The sequence below is a fragment of the Fulmarus glacialis genome, unplaced genomic scaffold, assembly GCF_000690835.1.
Source record: "Fulmarus glacialis isolate BGI_N327 unplaced genomic scaffold, ASM69083v1 scaffold15534, whole genome shotgun sequence".
NCBI classification, from domain to species: Eukaryota; Metazoa; Chordata; class Aves; order Procellariiformes; family Procellariidae; genus Fulmarus; species Fulmarus glacialis.
Genome location: NW_009207529.1, coordinates 24,721 through 48,870, shown reverse-complemented (window position 1 = coordinate 48,870; position 24,150 = coordinate 24,721). Strand labels below are relative to the sequence as shown.

The 24,150-nt window shown below is 42.6% G+C and overlaps 1 protein-coding gene across 1 annotated transcript in view; it reads left to right on the top strand.

The window, feature by feature from the left end:
- Window positions 1-24,150, top strand: part of TYW1 (tRNA-yW synthesizing protein 1 homolog (S. cerevisiae)) — a gene marked incomplete at its 3' end in the record, with an annotated part of 54,775 nt that overhangs the window by 17,156 nt on the left and 13,469 nt on the right. Inside the window, exons 7-9 of the mRNA XM_009576153.1 lie at window positions 1,395-1,521; window positions 13,482-13,534; window positions 16,217-16,335. Coding sequence (XP_009574448.1) covers window positions 1,395-1,521; window positions 13,482-13,534; window positions 16,217-16,335 — 299 coding nt within the window. The remainder of the gene's footprint in view (window positions 1-1,394; window positions 1,522-13,481; window positions 13,535-16,216; window positions 16,336-24,150) is intronic.

Below are 24,150 nucleotides of genomic sequence, written 5' to 3'. Positions count from 1 at the left end.
GAAAGGTAATAACCTCTGTCCCTAAATGTTTCACTTTCCGATTCCCTTCTCAAGTGCTTATTAGCAGCTCTGTTTTGTCCTTGAATCTCTGAGTCTGTGTGGGCTTTTTTCCTAAATTTTTTTTTTTTTTTTTCCTTCTTCTGAGGCACCTTTATTTTCTGAAATTTTGTTCAGGTACAAAAGAAATCTGTCTGTGTGTCTAGGAACGGCTAGATTACTTTCCCTGTTTGTGAACAGTTTGGCGAGTCAAGAGCACTGGTTTCCTTAGTGATGCTAACAGTTGGTGGGTGGACTCAAACTGGAAGCGTTTGTATGAACTTCTTGATGTCTTTGGCACAAAAGAGGCTTGGATGTGAAATAGCCTCAGTTTTGTGAAAACAAAATGTCCTCTGTTGGTTTTTGTTTGTTGTTTATCCGTAACTCCTTTAATATTTCAAAAAAGCCATAAAGGACTGACAGATTACAAGTTGCATGAAATACCAAAGTAATTATTTACACTTTCATGCTTCTTTGTGCAGACATGAAACAATAAATACCCATAAAGTCTCAGAAGTGACACTTATACAGCGGGGGATTCACAATTTCTTATGTTCTAGGGTTTGCTTCTCCTGCTTGAAACTTTATGCTAATACGTGATATTCCTGCATTTCGTTTTAAGTAAGCTCCAAGGGCTTAACTGTGTCTATAAAGCAGCATCTGCTGGAAGCCAAACGTAGGTGGGATGCCGCAGCTCGTGTGTCTGGAGTTGACTGCGGGGCAAGCGGGGAACAGCCTTTTCTTGCAGGGCCTTTGGTGATCACTGAATTTTGGTGGTGCACATGGCTGCCGCCATAGGTGACTTGAGGAGAGCACAAGCTTCTACTCTGTAAACTCCTGAGCTGTCTAACTCATTGTAGTGATGTGGCTTTCTTCCCTGACCTGCCCCAAATAATTGGGACGATGGCTGCTTGTCACTCCAGGCAATTGTATGTCAGCCACAAAATGGTTTGTTCCCTCCGGTTTGCGTTCTGCGGAGAGATGAGATTATTGTGCAATCGTGAAACACTTGCGGTTAAATCCTGGAGTCCCTCTTACTCTAAAATGAGATTCAAATACCTTGTTTCTTAAAATGTCCTAGGGAATTCTGTTGCTGTGTTAATAGAACAAATCTTGTGTGTTGTGTGGGGTTTTTTTGTTTGTTTGTTTGTGGTGTGTTTGTTTTTTTTTTTAAACTTACTGTCCTAAATTAGTATCTAATGAGAAGAGGGATAGAATGCAGGATTACATGAGTGCAAGAATTTATGTGTGGGCATTCATGTCAGTTTTAAGTTTAGCAGGTCTGTGGCTGAACTGTGCACAGTGTTTAAAATGTGATGCTTGAATCTAAATGGTTGTAATTCACTGTCTTTAAACAGAGAGAACATGAGCTCGAGGAAGGAGATGTTGGAATGAGCTTGACTCGAGAGAACGCTGGGAGGAAGGAGGAAAGTGAAAAGAGAGAGATGATTACCCCGGCTCTGAGAGAAGCGCTCACAAAACAAGGTGAGGTTCTGCAAAGACCAGATGGTAGACCAGGCTTTGAAGTCTTAGTGGTAGACTTCTAACAGAGCAAGTGAAAGATGATGTTCTTTATGTTAAAGATACTGCTCTGGACCCTCAGTCATGGTAAGCTCTAACCAGAGGCAGGACAACCTCATTGTTGCAGAGGAACAAGCTAAAGCTGGGTAATGCATCTCGGCGTGATGCACGCTATAACATGTGGAGAGTGTATCAGTGTTCGCAGGGTTTAATGTATCTGCTAAGGCAGCTTGAGAGAGAAGATGATAGTCCCATATGCCTCTAGCTCCCAGAGTGTAGGTTTCTCAAAGAATATTTAAAGATCAGCTTCGCATCTCTGTTTTGCATCTTAGTCCCCTGCTTTTATTTGTTTCAAACTCTGATTTTGTTACTGAAACTTTATTTCCAGAGAAGGAAGTAGTTCGAACTAACTGTAACAATCCACCAGATGATTAGGTCAGTACTTTTCCTATGAGCTGTAGAGAACAGTTTTAATGAACTTAACACTCTTTTTTAAAATAAAGAGCAAGCATGAGAAAAGCCAGACTGACAACCCTGCAGTTCAGAAGCCTCAGTTCGGAATGGCAGAGCCAGGAGAGGGGTGATGTGAGCTCCCCTATGCTGCTCAGTTGGAGACCAAAGGGAGTTTAGTCTCATTTCTTTTATCTCTTAGGATGAGAGTGTGCTCAGTTTTCTTGCCTGCTGAATCGATACTATCTCTCCTGATGCTTCTGAGAAGGCACTTCTGGTTATTGCAGTGGAGGCACCTTGCTACAGATCTGGACTCTGAAGTTCTAACCACGTTCTGTATGAGTCCAGCAGCTGTGGGATCCCCAGGATCTCAGCCGTTCTTCGGCCTGAGCTTTTGTAGGTGACTAGTGTTGCGTTCTGCCCATTAAGTATCTGATGTGTTTGGTCATTGGTTTTTTTTCATTAACCTTAGCACAGCTATAAGATAAAGAGCCATTCTTTAAATTTGCTGTCAGAAGGAATAAAGCAAAGGCTTAGCAAGGAGTGGCAGTGACTTTGCCTTCTCTTCATGTCCGTAGTGGTGCTGCTGCTGGCTGGGACCAGTGGAGGGGCTGTAGGAGGCTGGTTCAATACATCTTCTCAGCTTCGATTCTGAAGGCTGTAATGTGATGGCAGTTACACTGCAGCGCGCTGCAGAGCAGCTGGAGCACTGTTACAGCCTTTTATTTTTATTTATTAATTTATTTAGTTACGACTGTCTGTTTATGATCCAGAAGTGTGATTGTTTTGTCTGCCTGCAAGGATGTTTGGAGGACAGGTGGATTTGGCTAGCAGGGCTGGGGGAGTGGGCTGCTGGAGACATGGCTGTCTAGAAGTGGACAGTGGGGAGGTGAGCACACTGCTGCAAGCCCCCTGTTTTAAGAGGTTAGAGAGGCCACTGACTCCATGGAAGGGTGCACCAAGTCCCCCTGACATCCCAGGTTTTGCTTTGGGACACAGGAACCCTAGAAAGGCTGTGGAGACTGCCTGTGGTACTGAGAGGGCAGTAGTGGGTGGTTTTCAGCACCGTGACCTGGCTTTTTTGTGGTGCAGGGCTCTGTATTGTGCCGTGGTAGTTGCAGGAGTGTTTCACGCTGGCTCACTTTCAGACCCAGTCTGTATTGGTTCAGGTTTGGGGAATGAATGAAGTGGTGCCTTTCTAACGGTATTTAAAAAGCGGTCATTTGAAAAATGAAAACAGTGCTGGAGGTCACCTTCCTACCGTAATTTTTTTGACACAAAGTTCTCCCCAGAGAACTCAGATTTCCTTGTGATGTTCCAGGGACAGGAATTCATTATCCAGGTAAGTAGGTATGTATTTCTCCCTACATTCGGGGTAGTGCCAGCATTGGATCAACTTATTTAAATCTGCAGTTTCAAAGACTTAAAACTATTGTATCTGTATCCTTACAGTTACAGCTGCCTCTTGCTGGCACAACCTTCTCCACCTTTCCTCTGCTATTCATCTAATTCTTTAATGGTAACTCAACAGTGAAGAAGAGAAGCTGCCTTTCTTTTTTCACATGTCATATAACATTTTTTTTCTGCAAATAACACACCAGGAGAGGCTTATGTGGCTATAAAAATAAAACAAGTCTCTCCTTCCCTCAGAACCATTCCCCCCAAAATAACAAATGCAATGTAGTCAAAAGATAATCTAATTTATTTAGCAACAACTGGTTGCTTTGGGTGTATGTTCAATGTCTTTTCAAGATTATCCCTGAGGGCATAATTAGCCCAAGAGAAGGGAAAAACAGTACTAGTGATTCAGGAGAAAGCTGCTCTTTGAAATTGTAGTTGCATAGCAGAAGTTTGCCTTTGAACAGCATCTCTTTAGACTATTGTAATGCTCGCTCTTTTTATTTTGATTCACTTTCAGACAAATTTACCTTCCTGTAGATAAACTGAATATTGCTTAAAAAATGGTTTTATTTTAGCACTGGCATTGAATTTCAGCTAAATATAGCCTCACCTATTGGGTTGTATACGTGTTAGCTCTTGTAGTTGCCTGGTTGCAAATACCTTTATAAAAGATGCTCTGTAATAGTTGCTTTTTAAAGTCGTAGCCAATCTTGTATTGTGAGAAAACGCTGATTCCCTTTCCATCAGTGTTCAAGCTTGCGTAAAAAACAAATACAGCACAAACTATTTAGTGCCTCCAAGTAACAAATATAGCTGGAAAGAGAGAGAGAGGCTGACAGTTGAAGTATTTGGCTCTGTGTTATTTTGCAGTGTTGTATTAACATTTTGCTGTGTTAATGCTTCAGCAATTTCATCTGTTTAGGTAGATGTCATGAAATAAACTGAAAATAGAAGCAAACTTTTCATATTAATGTTTCCTGTGGTGATTAGTAGATACAGCCTAACATGTTCTCATTTGCTTTCTGCAGTTGCTTGTAGATTCTTGAAACAATCCCTGCTGGGCTTAAAGTACTTTTTCTTGGACTGGGTACCAGGAGGATTTTGTACATGGTGAATTTTGCATTTCCAGAGCTCCTGATCATCGGGCCTTTCACTGATTTTTCAGGAAGTGCATTTAAATCCTTCTTTAGCTTTAGAGGGAGTCTCAAGCTGCTGTTTTCATAGGAAAGGTGACTGTAAAAAATCCAGTGTGAATCCATGGGGGTTTCTTCAGTGTCTCCTGTATCAGCTGTGCTTATTTTACAGGTACAAAGATACTGACTTTCTTTTACATTTTGCTGCTGCTGCTGTAAAGTCAGTACAGCAATAGTGCAAAGAGCTGTGCTCTGTTCAGGTTGTTAGCCATCGTTAGTCTTCACCGCTCTTTGATTTGCCAAATGTTTTATTGATAGTGATGAGCAGACTGAAAGCCAAATTGTCATGCCAAATACGAAAGCAAAGGCTGGCAGTTGAGGGAATCATGGTTTTACTGCAGCTAACTTCTCGAAATATTTGGAGGTCAAACATGATGTCGCACAGTGACAGCCAGTGTCCTCATCCTTATCAAGTTACAGTTGTATTTAGCAGTGCTTCAGGTCGTCTTTGATGTGCTTCTCTTAAATGTGCAGGAATAAACAGAGAAAAAACAAACTCAAAACCCTGAAGAGCTGATCATTTGCTTAGGAGATTCCAAGGACCTGGATTTCTTAAGCTGCTCATACTGTGTACTTCTGACATGCTCTTTGCTCTGTTCTTTTCTGCTGTAGCACTACTAAATACAACTGTGCTTTTTGTGGTAGGTAACACAATGGGAATGGATTAATGACAGCCAAAGTCTGACCCCACTGACGTTGCATAAATTATTCTGTTGTGTCTCTGCTACCACAGGTACAGTTTTGCTGCAGTCCAGTTGGATTGTTCTGCCATTACTGGTTAAGTGAGCCTACAATTTAACACCAGGGTGTCCAGGTGACCTCTATTTTACTTGTATCCAAAGGCAAGTGGTATTAGGAGACGGCTTCTATCTGAAATAGTATGGGCTGCTTCAGTAACCCCTTGTTTTCATGCTTTGACTTCATTGTTGATATAAAGATATACTTTGATGTATGTTTTTCAGTGTGTATGGGCAATCAAGAGGCTCACTTCAGAAAAAATATTGAAGACTGGGCTTTTTCAAGTGCTTACCAAACTTGTTTGAGATTCGGTTTTTCAAAGTACTTGGTGGCTTTTGCTGACAGTTCTTGGACTGAGGTTTACGTTGCCTGCAGCTCTGAGCTCCTCTGACCATCTCAGCTTGGCTCACTGTGCTGAATTTTTGGAGTGTCCGGACTTTGGAAATGAGATCCACTGTGCAAAGATGTTGCACAGAGATTGGTGCTGCTGGATGTATACTTTTGCAGGCCGTGTGCTAAAATGTTTGCATGCATCTTTCGGATTTGGCGTGCTTTGTGTATAGCTATTAAACTCCAGGTGGCACTAGCAGCTCAGAGCTGCGTCAGGGATTAGTAACACTGGTGCAGTCCCTGAAATGTACCACAGAATTCAAATATTGGCCATGGGAAGATTGCAAAATAGAAAATTATTCTTAGTAAGCAGAGTAAATACAATGACCAAAACCAGACAAAGTTAAGCCTACTAAACTTTCTTGCAGTTCCTTAGAAAATGTCTATGTAAATAAACAGTGAATACACAGTTAAAGGGGAAGAATCCAGGAAGCAGAAGATGCTGAAGTCCCACAGTGTGGAAGCTGCCAAGAGCTGGTGGTGAGCTGACTGCAATACTAATTTGCTGGTGCAGATGTAGCAGCTTATCAGGAGCAGAGTAGATGGTGAAAGCTCGGTTTTGCGAGCCTGATTCTTCCCTCCTATAGTTACTGGAGCTGGTGGAATTACCCCATGTATAATATAGGAAAATAAGTATAAATGCATTTATATCTCAAATGCATCCTTTTTTTTTTTTTTTTAGGTTTTGGGAGGGCTTTGGAGAGTATTGGTATTTGAAATTAAGTCTATTAAGCTGGAACAAAATACAAGATATATTCAGGCAAGGATAAAATTTGCTGTCCTTTCTTTATAACATGACACTCTCCACAAGCACAGGGACGGTTCATACAAATAGAAATGTGGAGAAAGAAATGTGCCCGTAATGACTGAAAAAGAGAGACTTGATAAAACACAAACAAAAAAAGATCTTGTCTGTAGCAACTTGTAGTTCTGTCTCTTACTCTTTATGTATTTGCTCTGGGTACTTGAGGAAGAGAGTTGTACAGGCTGGTTGCCTTCTTCCACTAGAAACTTTCAACCAAAGTTGACGCTGATGTACAGTTGTTAAAGACGTTAAGTTCCTGCAGATTTCTTGAGAATGTTCCCATGAATAAAGAAGAGAGACTGAGGCTCTCTTCCTCCTCACTGCATGACGTGACCTCTGAGTTATGACCCATCCTGTTTGGCCAGCTGGTTACTGCCAGTTGGCAAGGATGAGATTCTAGGCTAGGCACGCATTTGCTGTCTCCTGCCCAGCCATCAGGCCAGCCAAATAGGTAGAAGATGCAAGGGGAGCTGGAGATATGAGGCAGGGCTACAGAAGGCACTGGAGGAACCCAAAGGTCTTCCGTGGGAGAGTAGGTGAGTGTGAGGGGGGAAAGCCCAGGGTCCTGATGATGGAGCTGTTGCTTTGACCCTGGCAGGGGAGCTGAGGCAGCGCAGGGCATGTGTTTGTGGGAAACTGGTTCTTCTGTGAGACAGCCTGTTCAAGAGTCCCATCATGTCGTCTTTTTTTTTCTGCTTGCTTTACAGCCCGAATGTGAATTGCATGTGCTGTCCTCCTCAGTGAAGCTTGTGTCTTCCCAACCTCCCAGAGGCATAGGGATCCTTGTGCTATTCAGAACATTTGAGGGACTCTTATCTTGCAGGTCTTTATCTTGGATGCAGTGCCTGAGAGCAGTTGGAAGGTGCGTTCTGGAGATGGCTGGTTAGTTCTGTTTTCTTAGGATTGTTCTGGTGGATGGTGATGGATGTTTGCTTGCCAAGCCCCAAAGATCCCTTTTTAGGAGTAGGGGAGCAGTTGTTCTCCTCTTGGGATGGCAAAGCCAACGTGGAAGTTAGTGAAACTACTTCGGCTGAGGAATAGACATCTCTTCTCCATCTTACCTTGGGTGAGAGGAGGCCTCAAGAACTTGCAGTTGATTTGGAGGATGGATTAAAATGGTATGGGCTGCCATGTTGTTGATGCCCACGGCCTCACTTGTATAAGACATGCTTTGCTACGGTTGCTACTGCTGGAGGTCACCAACGTGATGCGTTCATGGCAAACATTTTGCAACAGCTCAGCAAATGGTCTGGCTTACCACGTTGCCTTTTGTCAAAGGTGCCAGATACAGAAGGCTTTTCTTTTGTTTTTTCTTCAGTACTAGTTGATGTAGGTGAAAATATCAGTGGTCTCTGTGGCTGTTTTTGTCAAAGTTTGACAAGAAATGACGCATTTGAATATTGGAGGTTTTGTATTCCTACTGCCCAGGCAGTTCTGTGCTGCAAAGGAAAGGGTGCTTTTGGATTAAAATGGACATCTGGGTTTAAGTGAAAAGCCAGATTTTAAGAATTCTTCACCTCTTTTATGATCAGCTGTGTTGAGGCTGGAATTTATTATAGCTACTGGCATTCCCACTCTTGAACTTTGCCAGTCTCATTTTCTTGATACTAGGTTAGGTTTGGTTTGCCTGCTGCAGCAGCTGTATTTCTTTCACTAACCTTAGTAGGCTTTTACTATGTGTTAAAAATGTTCAAGATGTTCTTCATTTTGTGTACGATGAGAAGGATCTGAAGCAGCATTTCAGCAGCTCCACTGAAAGACCAAACTTTCCATCCATTTTGGAATGACAGTATTTTTGCATACAAGGTGCAGTCCTGTAATCCTTTCTCGTGTCCTCACTCCTGCTTTGAGTTCATGGAGGCAAGTCCTTCCACAAATTTTAAGAGTACTTTCTTCTTTTTCAAAAGAAGAGAAAACCTAAAGAGTAGGTCTTGATGGGCTTGGCAAGGATTTCTTGAAGAGTGAGCAATGCTAGGAATGAAACTGGAGGTTTCTCCTATAGTGCTTGGGTAATCTGAAAAATTCCACTGCCCACATTCCACTTCTTTCTATTTTGGTATAAAATGCTGATATAATTTGAACAGGTTCCTTTCACCAATGGCATTTCTTGGTTTTTTTCTTATTAATTTTCTAGCTTTAGTCAGAGCACTGTCTTTTGGGCAGTGGCTCAAGTGCAGCAGTTGTGTTACAACTTTCAAATGGTCCTTAGTGGTGGTGATGGATTACTGCTGTGTCGCTGACCTTCGGCTCTGGCCTATTTAAACTGCGCTCTTGCAAAGCGACAGGAAATTGGAAACTTTTTTCCCTGTAAACATTCTCCTATTGTGAAGTTCCCCTTTCTGCACTGAGTTTCAGCTTTAACAGATAATCGTTGCTTCAAACCAGGGGGCTTTTATTTAAGGAGATTGCTTGATAGAACCATAGTGACTTGCCAGCTGTATATTACTCTTCTTAGAAGAAAAGCCTTCTGAAAGTTATTTGAGTTAGTGAAGAACAATGTGATATCAGAGTGGCTTTTACCAAGCTTATGGTGATTGGACTCTCAGAAAAGAATGGCTAAGTTTTTTCTTGTACCTTTTGGGGATTTTTCAACCACTGATCTACTTCATTCTTTCATAATTAAATCTTTTGCTTTGTGCTTTCAAAGTCTTCTATTGAAGCAAACTTTTGGTGGTGTAGAGATCTTTACTGGAAGGTGCCTTTTGGTTTTCTTCTGGACATGTTGCCATGTTGGCATAGTCAGCAATCTTTGAGAGCTGTTCAGTACAGCTGTCTTACAGATGCATTTTTTTTTAGACTGTGCAGATATCATGATACTGCTTCTGATATGGACAGTTGTACTTGTGGAATTTCGGTTTATCTTAGCTATATCTGTTCTGCTTTCAAAATTAAAATAACATAATTGCTCACATGCACATAATTCATCCACGTTCAGGAGCTTAGAAAGATTTGTAATGTGCAGGGCACTGGTAAACTAGCAAAACCACAACCAGAATACCTTGATATTGTGGAACATGATGTGAGTATATACATAGCAGTGTCCTGTCTCAGTGGCTCGATGAATTTTTTGAGTTTCAGAGAGTGGACTTTTAAAACTATTATTTACATGATAGAGTTGAAATGCTGCAGTGTAGTTTTAAACGGTTGCAGAACAGTTTTGCCCTAGACAATGGAGCAGTCACCATCTGCGATGCTGGCCATCTCTTTGGTTAAAAGTCTGTCTGTGGTCTATTAAACTCCGGTTGGATTGTCAGGGTAAGCAATCACCAAATGTTTATCAGCCTAGTGTTATTGCCTGATAACACTCATTTCACCCAAAAGCTTGTTTAAAAGCTTAATTCATGTCTTATTATAGTTAAAAATGACAATTTCAGTGAAGTTTGGCAGGCTTCTAGGTTATTTGATTTATCATCTAGAGCAGGATCAACTAACACACAGACTTCTGATCAGACGTTGTTGTGCCTTTAGTCAGGAATTGAGCTGATTACTTTGAGCCTGCTTATTATTTAAGGGATCCTTTGAATATTAGGCTGTAGAAATAATAAATGGATTGGTTTTGTTCAGCGTTAGTATCTGAAGATACATAGGGACTGTGAGCAGAGTCCCATCAAGACAACACACTCTATTGTTTGGAAGGTGTTGTATCCAAATATCCACTTAGAGTTATTGCTCACAAGTAATATGTCTTAAGAGCAAAGAAGTGAATGTGTTCACAGTGAGTCCTGGCGTACATAGGTGCAGATTTCTGGGCCATCAGTAAGATTTGATTCAACCACCATTTGCCTTGGCAGAGCCCCAGTGAAGTTGTGGCAAAGCTGATGCAGGAGATGAGCTAGCCTGAGCTTTCAAAAGGGTTGTTCAGCAGAAGCTGTGATGTGGAAACAGAACTGAGAAGACCCTCAGACTAGTTCTTGAACACATTTTCTCCCATATTTGGTTTGAAACTCAGTGCTGCTTGGTTCTTGCTTAACTCTTTTAGCCCGAATTGGTTTGCTGCCTGTGTTACTAGCCAGCAGTAAAGCAAGTACTTGAAGAAACAGGCTTTACAGAGGTGGAGGGACTCTGCTCACCTAGAGTAGATGTGTAAAGTGTGTTTGGCCTTGGTCACTGATATTTTGTCTAATTTCCAAGTCTGAAAAAGCATAGCACAACCAGTGTTCACCGCGATGGCTGTGAACCACACTTTCTACCAGAGTTACTTACACAATGAAGGCCTGAGTTCAGCAGCTTCGTGCAGTGCATTTAAGAAGTTCTGCAAGTATATGCTGTTTCTTCCTGTAACCATAGCTGTGACTCCTGGCAGCAGCAAACAAGATGAGTAAACCCCTTCTCATCACTAAAGCTGGCTGAAGTTTTTAAGACTCTGTTTTGATGTTGAACATGTACAATTTTCTTGGCCTTTATAGGAAGCTGTGGGCGCTCCACATGGTGGAAGTTGATTTAAGTAACTTAAGAAAAAATGCCGCAGCTTTGGGCTCCGGAGCTTGGCACCTTGCTCAGTTTAGCTGCTTCCTCTCTTCTCTCAAACAACTCAGTAGCAGATCTGGGCAAGCATGTCTTATTTCCAATTTAATTTTAATCTAAACCCCATTTTAAAGCAGCCATATTACTTCTACTGACAAGCGATCTGTGAGAGAATAATCTTACATGAATGCTGTTGCTGGATTCTGAAAAAAGGAAAAAAATATGGCTAGGGCTGTGCTGGTTGACATCAGCAAAGAGTCTGGCTTGGACAGCTGTATTAGAGGGAGGAAGAATGTATCGCCCCTTTCCACGCTCGTCAAGAAATCCTGTGAGGACACGAATTCTAGCAGGGAGATCTTGGTTGAGACTAGACCTTGCTGGACAAGCCTGTTCGCAAAGAAATGCAGAAGAAATAGGCAGGACAGACCCAGGGTGGGAGGAGATGGCGTGATACAGCCAAATGCAGTTGTGCGTACTTGACTGTGCCTCTGACAAGTGTCAGTCAGAAGTTGCCACAAGGTCTTCTGGGTTTCATCCAGTCCTAGATAAAGGTGTCCCCAATATTGCTTGTCGCTTTGCAGACTATCAGTTCCATGTCAGAAGTGCTGATCAGGGTTACAGTGATGTCTTTCTCCAGGAAAGGATTGGATGATCTGTTATGTGAAGTACCAAGGCTTTTTGGCTTACAGCAGTTTGTTCTTTCTTGCTATACTGGCTTAACCCTGAAAATGCTTGTGAGGCTTGGGGAGTTATTCATCTAGGGAGGAAAAGGTTGAAATACTGTCCATTCCCACTGAGCTGGAGGGGGAGAGGGAGCTCAGGACATGGGAGCAGCCTGACATTGAGGTTGCCAAAGCCTCACTTAATCTGGCAATTGGTCCCTTTGCCATCTAACAGGGGGTCCCTACTGCTCGGTCCTGCCAGCCACCTCCCCTGTGCTGGCCCAAGTGTTTGTACAGTCTCCTGGAGAGTCACCTCAGGGAACCGATCAGGCTAGAATTGCGTATGTCCTAACCCCCCAGCAAGGTTAGAGCCAGCATGAGGAGGCAGGAACAAACATCAGGTCAAGAAGAAAGAAGAGCTTGGGCAGATCTCTGCTGGATTTAAGTGGCAGAGTAACTAAAGCAGTGTGCTCTAGATGCTGTATGATTCCTTGTTAGCCATGTGTGTCTTCACATGGTTTGATTTTGAGCTGGTGCAGCTGTTGTGGCATGTGCTGTCACTGTAGTTCCTGGCTGGCTTGGTGCCCTTGGAGGTGGAGGGGACTTTGGGGTGCAGTGGCACTCCCCTGGGACCTTGCTGTGCAAGAGACGCATGGTGACAAGGGAGCAGAGCAGGATAATTGTGCCACCTTTTGTTGTAGGAGGTGAAGGCCAGTTGTGCTGAACAGAAGGCTTTTTTCCCTGTTAAGTTCATGCTGGTTGGCAGGAAGGAGACTTGCTACCTAAAATTTGATTTCCCTTGAAAGTGTGAATATAAACAGCAGCCTAAAGTGGCTAGTTGAGACGTGCTGGGTTGGGGACAACTAGGCCATTGACGTATAAACACTACTGTGTGAATGACACAGTGAGACTTCTCAAATCCCTCTCATTTTTATGCTGATTTTGAAGTGACTTTTAATCCTTCAGACATATTGGTCTCTAAGCACTTTTTTCAAAGAGGAAAATAACGCAACTGAAGCACTTTGGATAATAATAGTACTTAGTGCTTAACGAACGTTGTGGAATTAATCCTCCTGGACCAATAAATTTAAATGAAATTGTGTTGATCTTGGCTGGGGAACAGGGAAGTGATGTGAAATCAGCTTTTCTCTGGGCACGGAGGAGCGGCTCCTTCACTGTGGCTCCACCGTGGCCAGTGGAGATGGAATTGGTGAAATTGGTGAACCTGTGAAGTTTGGGTTCAAGCTGAGCCCTGCTTTTCAGTTCTCTTCCTCCACACTCACAACTGCACTGCGAGTCAGATGTTGTTCTCCAGGCTTGGTCAGACCTGCTGAGGAGCCGTGGGAATGTGTCTCCTCGGTCCTGGGGAAGAGTCGGTCCTGGGGTGGCTGCTTAGGGCTAGGGAGATGCTTCTGGTTCCCTGTCCTGCTCCCTCCCATGTCCCTTGGTGTCAGTGCGGATGTCTCGCATCGCTGGGCTAGACCTGTTAGTCTGCCTCTGTTATATGGAAAAGTCTTGTGGCCACCCTCTGATTCACACAAGACTGAGGAATATAAATAAATCTTCCGTTAAGAGAAATGGTTTCAAGTTGGCCGCAGTCCCTTGGGTGGCCGTGGCCTTTGCGCTGACGTGCAGGTCCCCAGAATCAAAAGGGGAGTGCTGTGGGTGGGCACTGACGTCTTGGTAGTGTCACCTTGGGGCCAACAGGGAAGAGCAGCATTGAGACGGTGATGCTTAATAATTTTGTGTACCAATTGATACGCTTTGGGCATCAATTATTGTAAGTTAAAATTGATGGTTCGATTTCTTTCTTGTTTTCAGGTTACAAGCTGATTGGAAGCCATTCTGGGGTGAAGCTCTGCCGGTGGACAAAGGTATGCTCTCTTTTCTTATTTTATAAACAAAAAAAAAAAGCTAGAGACTTATTCAGGTATTACAATTTCCAGATGAAATGTCCTTTAAAAATGTGATATTATTTGCATGAAAACAAATTTTGTCTTCCAAGCTGTAGTTTTGCATTTCAAGCTATTAAAATCCTGCTGTGAAGAGTGAGAATGCGACCATGGCAAAGAGCTGGGAACATCATTTTCTGTTGTTTTTCCTGTTATTCTGCTGTCTGCTAAAATATCTCCTGCTTACTGCAATATATGGCAGGAGCAGAACACTGCAGAGAAAAGTGGGAAGGTTACTTCACCAGTGTGAGGTCTTCTGAAACAAAGATAACACAGTCCGTCATTACACTCGAATGGGCACACAAGGGCACTTGGAACTGTTGTTCTGTGACTGATATATCTGGTTTGCGACAGTCAGTGCTCTTCCACTGGTTTTCAGCATTTGTCAAGTAAGATTTAGATAGCCAGGTAACTGTCCCTTGTTAATGCTGGGACTTTTTAAAAATTACTCTGTGGGAGTGCGTGTGTATGTATGTAGTTGTGTATAATATGTCTCTGTGTGTGTGTGTGTACACGTATATATGAAAAAAGTCATCCTCCAAGCCCTGCAGTTGTGTATTGTAGGCTACGTAAGCCAGTAGCTTTTCAAGTAGTTTGCAGACTTAAAAACATTCCCAGCAGAGGCACAGAGCCCTGTAGAACAAACTTCAGCCACTTCAGTATGTTTATTGTTTCGCCTGTCCTTTGCAGGTCCCCAGGAAGCTCAGAAATTGAAAGTTGGTCTTTAATGTTATTTATACATTTGGGGAGTAACATTGATATAACATACTAAAGCCTTCAGCATTTGTGGGATGATAAACTATGGGAATCATCACCTCATTAAAATGCCAGCACATCTCTAATTCTTGCGCTGTGGCAGTGATCAGTTCCGTGGTCTCTCAGCTCTCTTTTGCTGCATGATTAACTTTGTTTATTTTTGAAAAGAGCTCTTTGAATGGCAATCACCGAAGTGGGTGGCTGCAGTGAGGTTTTCTTATTGAAATTCCTGGTATCAATGAACTGTCTCATCAAAAGACTTGTTCTTGTGAACAGTTTAAAGAGCCCACTGCTGTATTGTCATGAATATTTGTGAGACGCACTGATCCCACTGACGCTTCTGCTGTTTACTCTTACAAATATTTCTCTCTGCTATTGCTTTTAGCGTCAGAGAAGGCCATGAGATGTTTAAAGAAGAACTTGTCAAACTTCATCAATGCCGTGACTGAGAGAGAAAACCAGAGAACCTATTTTTATTAAAGAACCGTAATTTAATGCAGCACTGTAAAGCCATTTCACAAAATAAATAGCAGCTCTGTGCTTAGATAGGACCATACTATTTTTAGCGTAAGCAGGAATTTGAATGTAAAGTGTTCTAATAAATTGAGCTGAAATTGGTTACAGGCAGTGGCTTTGACTCAGATTCACACCAATATGTGAATATCTTCAGGAGGCTTGTTTGAGATTTGTATCAGCAGAAAGCAGGAGCAGGGCTAGAAGGATTAGTATTAAGTAGAGTTTCATAGCGATATCTCAGATTAAAATGATTGTGTTCTGTCATATTTGGGAAAAGAGCATAAAACCTGCAAATTTTAAGAAGAGTGTGATTTGCTTGTCTTATGAAATCCAAAATGTAACTCGCTGTCCTAGAATTTGTGAATCTCCTGAAATCTCTATTGTTTGAGGGATGGGTAGAACAAAGAACATTTTCCATTTTGTTTAATCTCCCAACTGTATAACAAGGCTGTGCATATGTTAGGGGTTACCTGTATATTCTTTCCCTGCTGCTCAGTGGAGACTTTCTCGTGGATCACCAGGACTCTTCAGGTAGAGCAAGATAGATTAAAAGTTGCTATGTCATATTTCAAACTTTCTCTTGAGAGTAGTAAAGATTCCTTCTCATTTATTATTATTTAACTGAGATAAGGGAAGACAGTCTTTGCTCCCAGCAACTTGCATGCTAAATAGGAGATATCCCAGTGGGAAGGCTGCTGCGGTTCTGCTGTGAAGGAAAGTGCAGCGTCCTGCTGGAGCCGCTGACGGTGTGAATGAGGGTTTATAAGGTCAGGGTATTTATTTAATTTAGTGCTAGAAGAAATACCGTACTAGACAAATGAAAAGAATTGAGTGTTCAGTAGTGCAGCCTTGAAATTGATCCTTGTTACTCTTTAGCGGGCTTTTACAATAATATTTCTTGCAGCTTAAGTGGCTTCACCTGCTTTCTTTTGTTGGCTGATTCAGTTAAAAGCTTCAGTAAAGCACATTGTTATGCTGTGGTGTTGCAAGTGAGAAGTTATTGATTATGTTAAAGTTTCTCTCCTTTAAAACAGTTGTAAATTTGACATCATAAATGCCTTGTTTCTGTAAGGACATATATAAACAATCAGACTGTATACTGATCTGCATGCTATGAATTTCTTTCTGCATCTGACATTATTGAGACTTGCTCTGCAGCCGTGACCTCGCTTGCAATGTCTGTCACAAGTGACTTCGAACACCGAAGTTACCAGTGACTGGAAACTGCAGCTGTGCTCAGGGAGCAGATTTCAAACCTTTGCACTTAGTTTGGTTACAGATGGTGTGTTTTAACTTTCTTGGTATTTGTATGTGTCTTTCTCTGCTTGTTAGTCGATGCTTCGAGGCAGAGGAGGCTGCTACAAACACACGTTTTATGGAATTGAGAGCCACCGCTGCATGGAGGCCACGCCGAGCCTGGCTTGTGCAAACAAATGTGTCTTTTGCTGGAGGTAAAATACTGATGCAGTTTTACTTTGGGGGCTCTGTTCCACTCTGTTCCTCTCCTGTTCCTCAAACCTAGACCTGTGTGACCTTTTCACTTGGAAATTGGGGGAGGAAGGGTTTGGAAGGGAGCAGCGTTGCTCCCCCTTCCTACCTGTACTCCTCCCCTTCTGAGAGCTGTGGAGCCCATGGGTCAGGGATGGCAGGGAGTGAGTTGGGTGGGTGGGCTCCACAGCTGAGAGGCTGAAGAGGATCTTGGGGCTCCCCAGTGCCACCTCCCCTAGAACCGTCTCCTGTGCAGCCAGGTCTGGGGCCCCAGCAAGTTCAGACTAGCTGGAGACCTGTGGAAGGAGGAATCGGGGCAGGAGACAGACACCTTTCATCTACTGCCCTGCAATTCCCACTGCCGCCTGCTCCAAGCACTTGACAGAGGCTTGGTTCCCTCTGAAGATCACTGTCTGAGACTCCCCATGGCTCCTGGTGCTCTGGAGAACATGGGCTGGCTCATGTTGTGCAAAGCCATGAAGGTGCTAAGCAATGTGAGTATCTTTCTTTTGAAATTGGACCATTTTTCTAATTTAAAGTACCTTCACCCCCACCAATTCAATTGCACTCTCAGTGAGTGAAAAGTGATGACTTAGTAACTGTTGCCTTCCTAAAACAGTAGCTAATAAATGACTTTCCATTTTAGTCAGTAAAGTGACTCCTTTTCTCAGAGGAATTACTTCGTTGTTAATTCTCTAAAGGAAATGAGCTTTGCCTGGGTCTGAACTGTGAGCTGCTCTAGCACTGCTTACTCACCGCAATGCCTGGATTTCCGAGGGAGGTTTTTGCTAGGCTGGGGGAGTGCAGGATGGGATCGGTGAGAGAGAGACTGAGAGGCTCAGCAGAAATGAAAGCAGTGACGTGAAAGCGTACTGAGTGGGAGGACATGGAGGTTATTCTTTGAGCTCTTTTGTCTTCTACCTTGCTAACTAATTCAAACCATGGAGGCTGTGCTTCCTTTGGTATTTATGCCTACCCCAGGGGGCTGGCTGCCAATAACACCCATTCCATCCCTAAGCCTGAGTGTCCAACATCCCAACGTTTCCATGCAAAAACAGCCAAATTCCTCTGAGTACCATTTTCTGTCTTTCATAGTCTTCAAGTTTTAATAATGCAAATATTTCATGAGACTATTTAAATGACAGCATCAGTGCAAAAGGACTGCTATAATTTTGAAGGCACTTTGAAGCTGTCTCCCATGTTAGTGTTAAGTATAAGTGCTAGACACTGGTCATCCTGTTAAGTTTGCATTTGGGAGTCTATACCAAAATGTTAACTGGTGCTCTTGATGGGCTTTCATCATATCCTGGCTTGAAAGGACACAGCAAATGGCATGTTTAATGTGTGAGTTTTGCTGCTTTTCTTCAGAGCAATCTAATGACTGGGAAGAAAAATGTACTGCTCATTCCTTTTTTCCAATGTATTAGCTAGCAACGGTGCATTTAATTCTGCAGCGGTGACTGTACTAGTAGGAAGAAGATTGCCATGCATATTATCCCTCTGTCCCTACACAGAAGGTACATAAACACCAAATAGAAAGCAATAACATCACCAGAATGAGGCATTTTGTTCCTAGTATTGCACTGCAGACCATTTAACACTGTTTCCCTTCAAAATGACCCGACTTTGGTATTTCTTAGCAGCAGCAGTCTGTGTCTGGAGTATGGGACTGAATCGGGGAAGTCAAACAAGTGTAAATTGAAAAGTGCAGTAATTGGGATAAATCACCATGTGTGATATTTTCTGTGTGCCTCTAACTCGTCATCCTGTAGTGTCATTTGTCACTTCTAAGAGGAATCCTGGAAACAGTAGCCCTAATGATAATGAATGCTAGAATGCTTATTTTACTAATGGTAACAACCTGAATGCAAGGAAACAGCTTTCCAGGGGACTGTGCTGAAAAATATTCTCGTTTATTTACCTTCTGTGGGTGAAATGGGTTGCAGTTGTTGGACTTTTCCATATGGACTGCAGCTGTCTGTCTTCTCAGACCTCTACTGGGTTGGAAGACTTAAGGCTCAGTTTGAGACTCATCCCAAGGTTCACTTTATGTACACGTTAAGCTTGACATAAAGCAGAACTGAAAGAAGCTTTCTCTGCTTTGGTGGCTTTTTCAGACCCCGTGCTTGGGCTGCTACAGCCTTCACGTGTCTGTGAGCTGTGCCAAGTCAGGTTAATTTGTTAGGAAGAGGAGACTTCCATACCCACCCTCCTCCCTACCAGTTGCATGTCAGCACAGTTCACAAACCCTGCAGCCAGGACTATCTTTTTTTTTTTTTTTTTTAATTTTAAACCCACCATGCCTTGCAGATTCTTAATGTAAATGTAAAATCACAGGCACCACTGGCTGGGTAGGATAAGCCTGTTACCTTCTTATTAGCAGTTACTATCTGTGCTGTTGGAGACGTATGAAGTGATAGTTTTGATCTGCTGTTGGCAAAAGGTTTTTGATACAGGTTTTATCCCTTGCTGGTCTCGTCGTGCACCTCTGCACACCAAGTTGCAGATAAGACCGCTGTGATTCTTTTTTTTTTTCCTGATCTCTTCTTTCAGGATTTTGACATTTGTAGAGTCTGCCAATGTTTCCAACTGCATAACCACTGCAGCTCTCCCAGGATTGCTGAGGAAAAGGCCAAGGAGCCTGTTTGTTTTCTCTTCCTCACTTTGGCAAGAAATGCCGTAGTTCAGACGCTTTCCCTGGAAATTGGATGTCATCGTAATTGGCTGGTCCTGACTGACACATTTTGGCCCTGAACCAGGAATCACGGGTGGAGCCAGCATCCAAACACACTCAGAAAGTTAGGGTTTTGTAAAAGATGTAGCTTGATCTGCACTGGAGACCTTCCTTCTCCTCCTTGTCCCTGGAAGCGGTATGTCCCTGGTAGATATCAAGCCTGCCAGTGTCCCCTTACTGGTGTGACCGCTGGCTCGTGCTTCCCTGCCTCTCCCCTTCAGAGAGCTGGCTGAGAGTTTGGTGATGCAGGTTTATAAGGTGGCAGCTTCTTTGGAAGGCAGGAAAAGCAGGTCATTCATTTGTATGGTGTTCCCACCGCAAGGCAGCAATCGCGCTGTGTTCAACTCCCGAGGCTGTTGCAGCAAGAGCAAGGGGGGGCGGGAAAGAAACACCTTAATTACTGCAACATCCCTAAGTCATAATTCTCACTACAAAAATAGTCTGTCACTATCCATTATTGCTCTCAGCTGGTCTCGCTGTGTTTGTAGTGTCTCTTTAGCTTAATTGTCTAAATGGAAATGTGCAAGTGACCAAATCTTTTAATCAATTAGAGAAAGTGTGGGGACCGAGGCTTTCTGACACGGTGTATTGTGGCACAATCACCAGGCAAACCTGATTTGATTATGTTTTCTGGCAGAGTGTCTAAAGCCCAATCAATTACTGTGGAGAGATGGAACAGCTAAATAAGATTTAAATTAATAGGGTTTATTATTTCTGCATCTGAGGAGGAGGCAAACCAGACAGAGTGAAATATCCCATAAAGAAATTAGTTCATATTTCTTCTTCTGTAACTCTGTGATGTTTATACCTGTACTGGAAGGTTTCAGCTTTAACTTGTTTGGTAGACAACAGCTGAAGTTCAGTTCAGACGATCTAAATAAGTGTGTGGCCAAAAGCCAGTGATCACAGTAAGCCCCGCAAAATGAAGAGATTAATAATCTCCCATAGGAGAGGTACTTAATAACGTCTTTAAAAAAATTAAGAAGAAAATGAAAACATAGGTTAAAACAAAAGCTTCTTCTCATTAAGTAACTTGACCCCAGGGGCTAAATTCTTCAGGGAAATGTGAAATATTATGATATCAAAGGGGTTGACACTGCAGGTTTGTAAAACTTAGAACTTGAGCCTGAAAGCTCAGAGAGTCTCTCTGCATCTCCAGTCTCCTGTCCTTGTTCTGCTAAGTTAATACTCTCTTCTTCCAATGTTTCAATTTGGTTATTTTTTGTTTACAGAATTAATATATTGTGACCCAAGGTGCATTGTTTTCTTCAGATTTGATTCTTCACTGGTTTGTTGTCCTTTGACCCTGTCTGTCTTCCAGGAGCTCTTGAAGTAACCATATAAATGGGGTGGGGGACAGGACATCATAGAATATAGCTAGTTCATGCCCCTGTCAATGTCAAAAAAAAAAAAAAAAAAAAAAAAAAAAAAAAAAAAAAGTCTTGGTGTCTTTATGCTGTCTGCCAGCACTGTAATAATCTGAGGCATTTCTAGGAGAAAGTGTTCATGTGGCCCATCAGGCGAGATGGGAGCAGACCCTGGTGACTGTCTCGGCTGGGTGCTTATGTGCCCGCTTGCGGGAGCGTTGGCAATGCTGTTGGTGCTTGATGTTTGCGCAGGATGGGGTTGCAATAGTTGCTCAGTACTGTGCAAAAGGGTGTGCTGCCCAGGGTGGCTCTCAGTATTGGTTAGACACTGTTTTGCCAAATCAGGCACAGCAGCGTGGGGGTAAGGTCACTGTAAATGCACTAAGTCCCCAAAGTAGTATCTGCCGTGTGAGGACTCCCAGCTTACACTGTGCAGTGGGCAGTATTTTCATTCCTGTTATGCAAAAGGGTTATGATAGGAAGAAAAAGTACCCTGCCAACAACTTACAGGGATTGAAATCTATGCTTTTCATCTTATAGCAGTGCGCGTTTTCCTGGTCTTGGACTCGTTGAAGGCTTTTGTAGTTGTTATTATTAGTTTACATATTTATGGCATCAGTAGTGAATATAAGCATATAAGGTTATTGGCTATGAAATGCTCACATGTGTCTTAGTAGTTGCTGCAGGTGGTTGGTGACTTGGTACCCAGTTACGGTAATCAGTAAGGTGATGGAGTGATCATGGCCTTTAAAAGCAACCTTGTACATCCTGACACAGAAGCTAATTTTGAAATAATCTTTGAGACTGTGCTGAGCGTGGCTCACTGGGAAGGAATGAAATACGTTGACACAAGCCCAGGGCAGACTTCTGGGAGGTGCTCAGCATTGCCTGCCTTTCTAGAAACTGTGCTCCTCTTAAAAAAAGTGAACAGTTCTTAGAGTTGGTATGTAGTTTTTCAGTATGGGGCGTCTTCCATCCTTAAGATTTCAGAAGTGTGAGTTAGAAAAGAATCATAGAATTATTGGAAAAGACCTTTAAGATTATCGAGTCCTGCCTAACACTGCCAAGTCCACCACTAAACCATGTCCCTAAGTGCCACATTTACACGTCTTTTAAATACCTCCAGGGATGGTGACTCAAACACTTCCCTGGGCAGCCTGTTCCACTGCTTGACAACCATTTCGGTGAAGAAATTTTTCCTAATGTCCAATCTAAACCTCCCCTGGCGCAACTTGAGGCCATTTCCTTTCGTCCTATAGCTGTTACTTGGGAGAAGAGACCGACCCCCACCTCGCTACAACCTCCTTCCAGGTAGTTGTAGAGCGCGATGAGGTCTCCCCTCAGCCTCCTCTTCTCCAGGCTAAACAGCCTCAGTTCCCTCAGCCGCTCCTCATCAGACTTGGGCTCCAGGCCCTTCACCAGCTTCGTTGCCCTTCTCTGGACCCGCTCCAGCACCTCAGTGTCCTGCTTGGAGTGAGGAGCCCAAAACTGAACACAGTATTCAAGGTGCGGCCTCACCAGTGCCAGTACCAGAAGTGGGTTCTTCTAAAAGTCTTCTGAAGTTCAGTTCTCTCTCAGTTCAGAGGAACTGGCAAAACCAACCTGGTCTAAAGTCCTCACTATGGGTACTATTATGAGTTGCTGCCTGGTGTTGTAATATGACCAAGTAATCTCACAAGGAGAAGACTAAATTGATTTTGATTGAGCAGCTGATTTGAAAAACCTTAGGAAGTTAGTGCAGGTTCAGCTGCAATGCATTTTTAGTGAAAATGTAGAAGTTATAGGTGGATTTATTTTGTTTAATCCAAAAGTCATCAATTCATTTTGGGCTTTTTCACCTGCTTCTGAAAAATATTTTTATTTAAGTTGATTTTAAAATATGAGAAAAGTCCAAATTTTCTTTTGAAAATACTGAATATTTTGTCATTTTATAATGAGAGTTTTCTTTGGGTGTTCAGATATCCAAACACTGGACTTCAGCCTTATTTCCCCAATTTTTTTCTTTAAAATTGTTTAAATTTATCAGCATTTAGGAATAATTCCATACCTTTTGAAAAGCTTTTTTCTCTTCCTGAATTTATTCATAATAAACCATTATTTTTCTCATTTCTGCAGCTAAAAAAATATTGCTCAGAGCAACATGAGAAATAATTGTGTGTTATTTAACATGAGATTTCTATAGAGACATTGTGTTCCTCTTCCTCAGACAGCAGTCTAGGTAGGGGTTTTTTAATTGTTGTTCCTATCAAAAGTTCTTTTTCTTTTTTGAAGTGTCATCTGATTTGTAGAAAGTAAATTTGAGAGACTTGAAGTCTTTACTTTATCCCTGCAAAGGCATTTTGCAGTCAAATGCAAGTTATGACTATGTAATACCAAAAACGTGGTGATTTTTTTAATTGCACGTTGTCCTCCCTGAGTTTGCATCTCCAACCAGGTTGGTTCCACCTCAGGTGTGGTAAGCCTGCCTCCTGAGCCATCATTCAACTCTTGGGAGCTGCTGAATAGGACCAGTCCAGGACACAACCCTGCAGATGCCTTTTGGGATAGATCTAGTGTCCTACTGAACCAGTGGTGACTAATCTTTGATTCAAGTTTTCCACCCTGATTTGTGCTCTCTTACAAAACAGTGCTACTTACAGAGCGTTTCTCTGGGCAGATTATGAGAATATTGGGTAAGATGGTGTCAAAAGCTCAACCCCTTCTCCTTTCCCTTTGCCTGCAAGGACCAATGATGGTCTTGGCATGAAACGTTCTCAGCAGGTTCGTGTTGGCTGTTACCTATCTCAGTGCTGTGGTCTGGGGCTCATAAACACTTATTTAATGCAGTATGTCCTGAGGAACTGGAAGTTAAGAGAGGCTGGTATAGAAATCTTTGGCTCCTGCTAAAGCAGGCATTGCATTTGCACTTTTCCAGTGTGTTTTAAATCACTTCTACATGCTCCTTACAAACTTTCAGCTTATTGCTGGTTGCACTTTTCCAGTGTGTTTTAAATCACTTTTACATGCTCCTCACAAACTTTCAGCTTATTGCTGGCGACTCTGATACGGTCAGCCAATTCATCCAGCATGCTCTGGGGTGAGTTTAACCATCCTAGTGAAAACATTTCATTTAGATTAAACATCTCTAACCTGTCCTCTTGTCCTAGTGAAAACATTTCATTTAGATTAAATGTCTCTAACCTGTCCTCTTCCTAGTCCAGTCTGGGTTCTTCCCATTGCCATCAGGAGAAAGTAGAAGAAAAGGTGCAAACAGGTTTCTTGTCATCACAGAGAAACATTAAACATTGTTTGCTTGTGTAGTGGACAAGCTTTTTCCTTGGTCTTCGTCTTACTTCTCACATCATTATAGGAAGGTCTTTCTTGTTAGCCCTTTTGTATGTCCTTTGCTAGTTGTATCTGATTTTCTGCCTTGACCTTTCTGATTATGACCCTGTGTTCTTGTGCTCTTCCTTTTATTTTCAGCTGGAGGATTGCAAGGTTGCAGAAGAGCCTGTGATTCCGCCAGATTGGTTTCTTGCTGCTCTTCATATCTTTGCTTTTTATTGCCGCAGTTTGCACTTCTGTCTTAATAGGGTTTAAAAAACCTGCCAGTTCTCCTGAACTCCTTTGACCTTAAACTCTTCTCCTCTGGGATCTCACCTGCCGGTTCTCAGAGTTCACTGAAGTCTGCTTTCTTG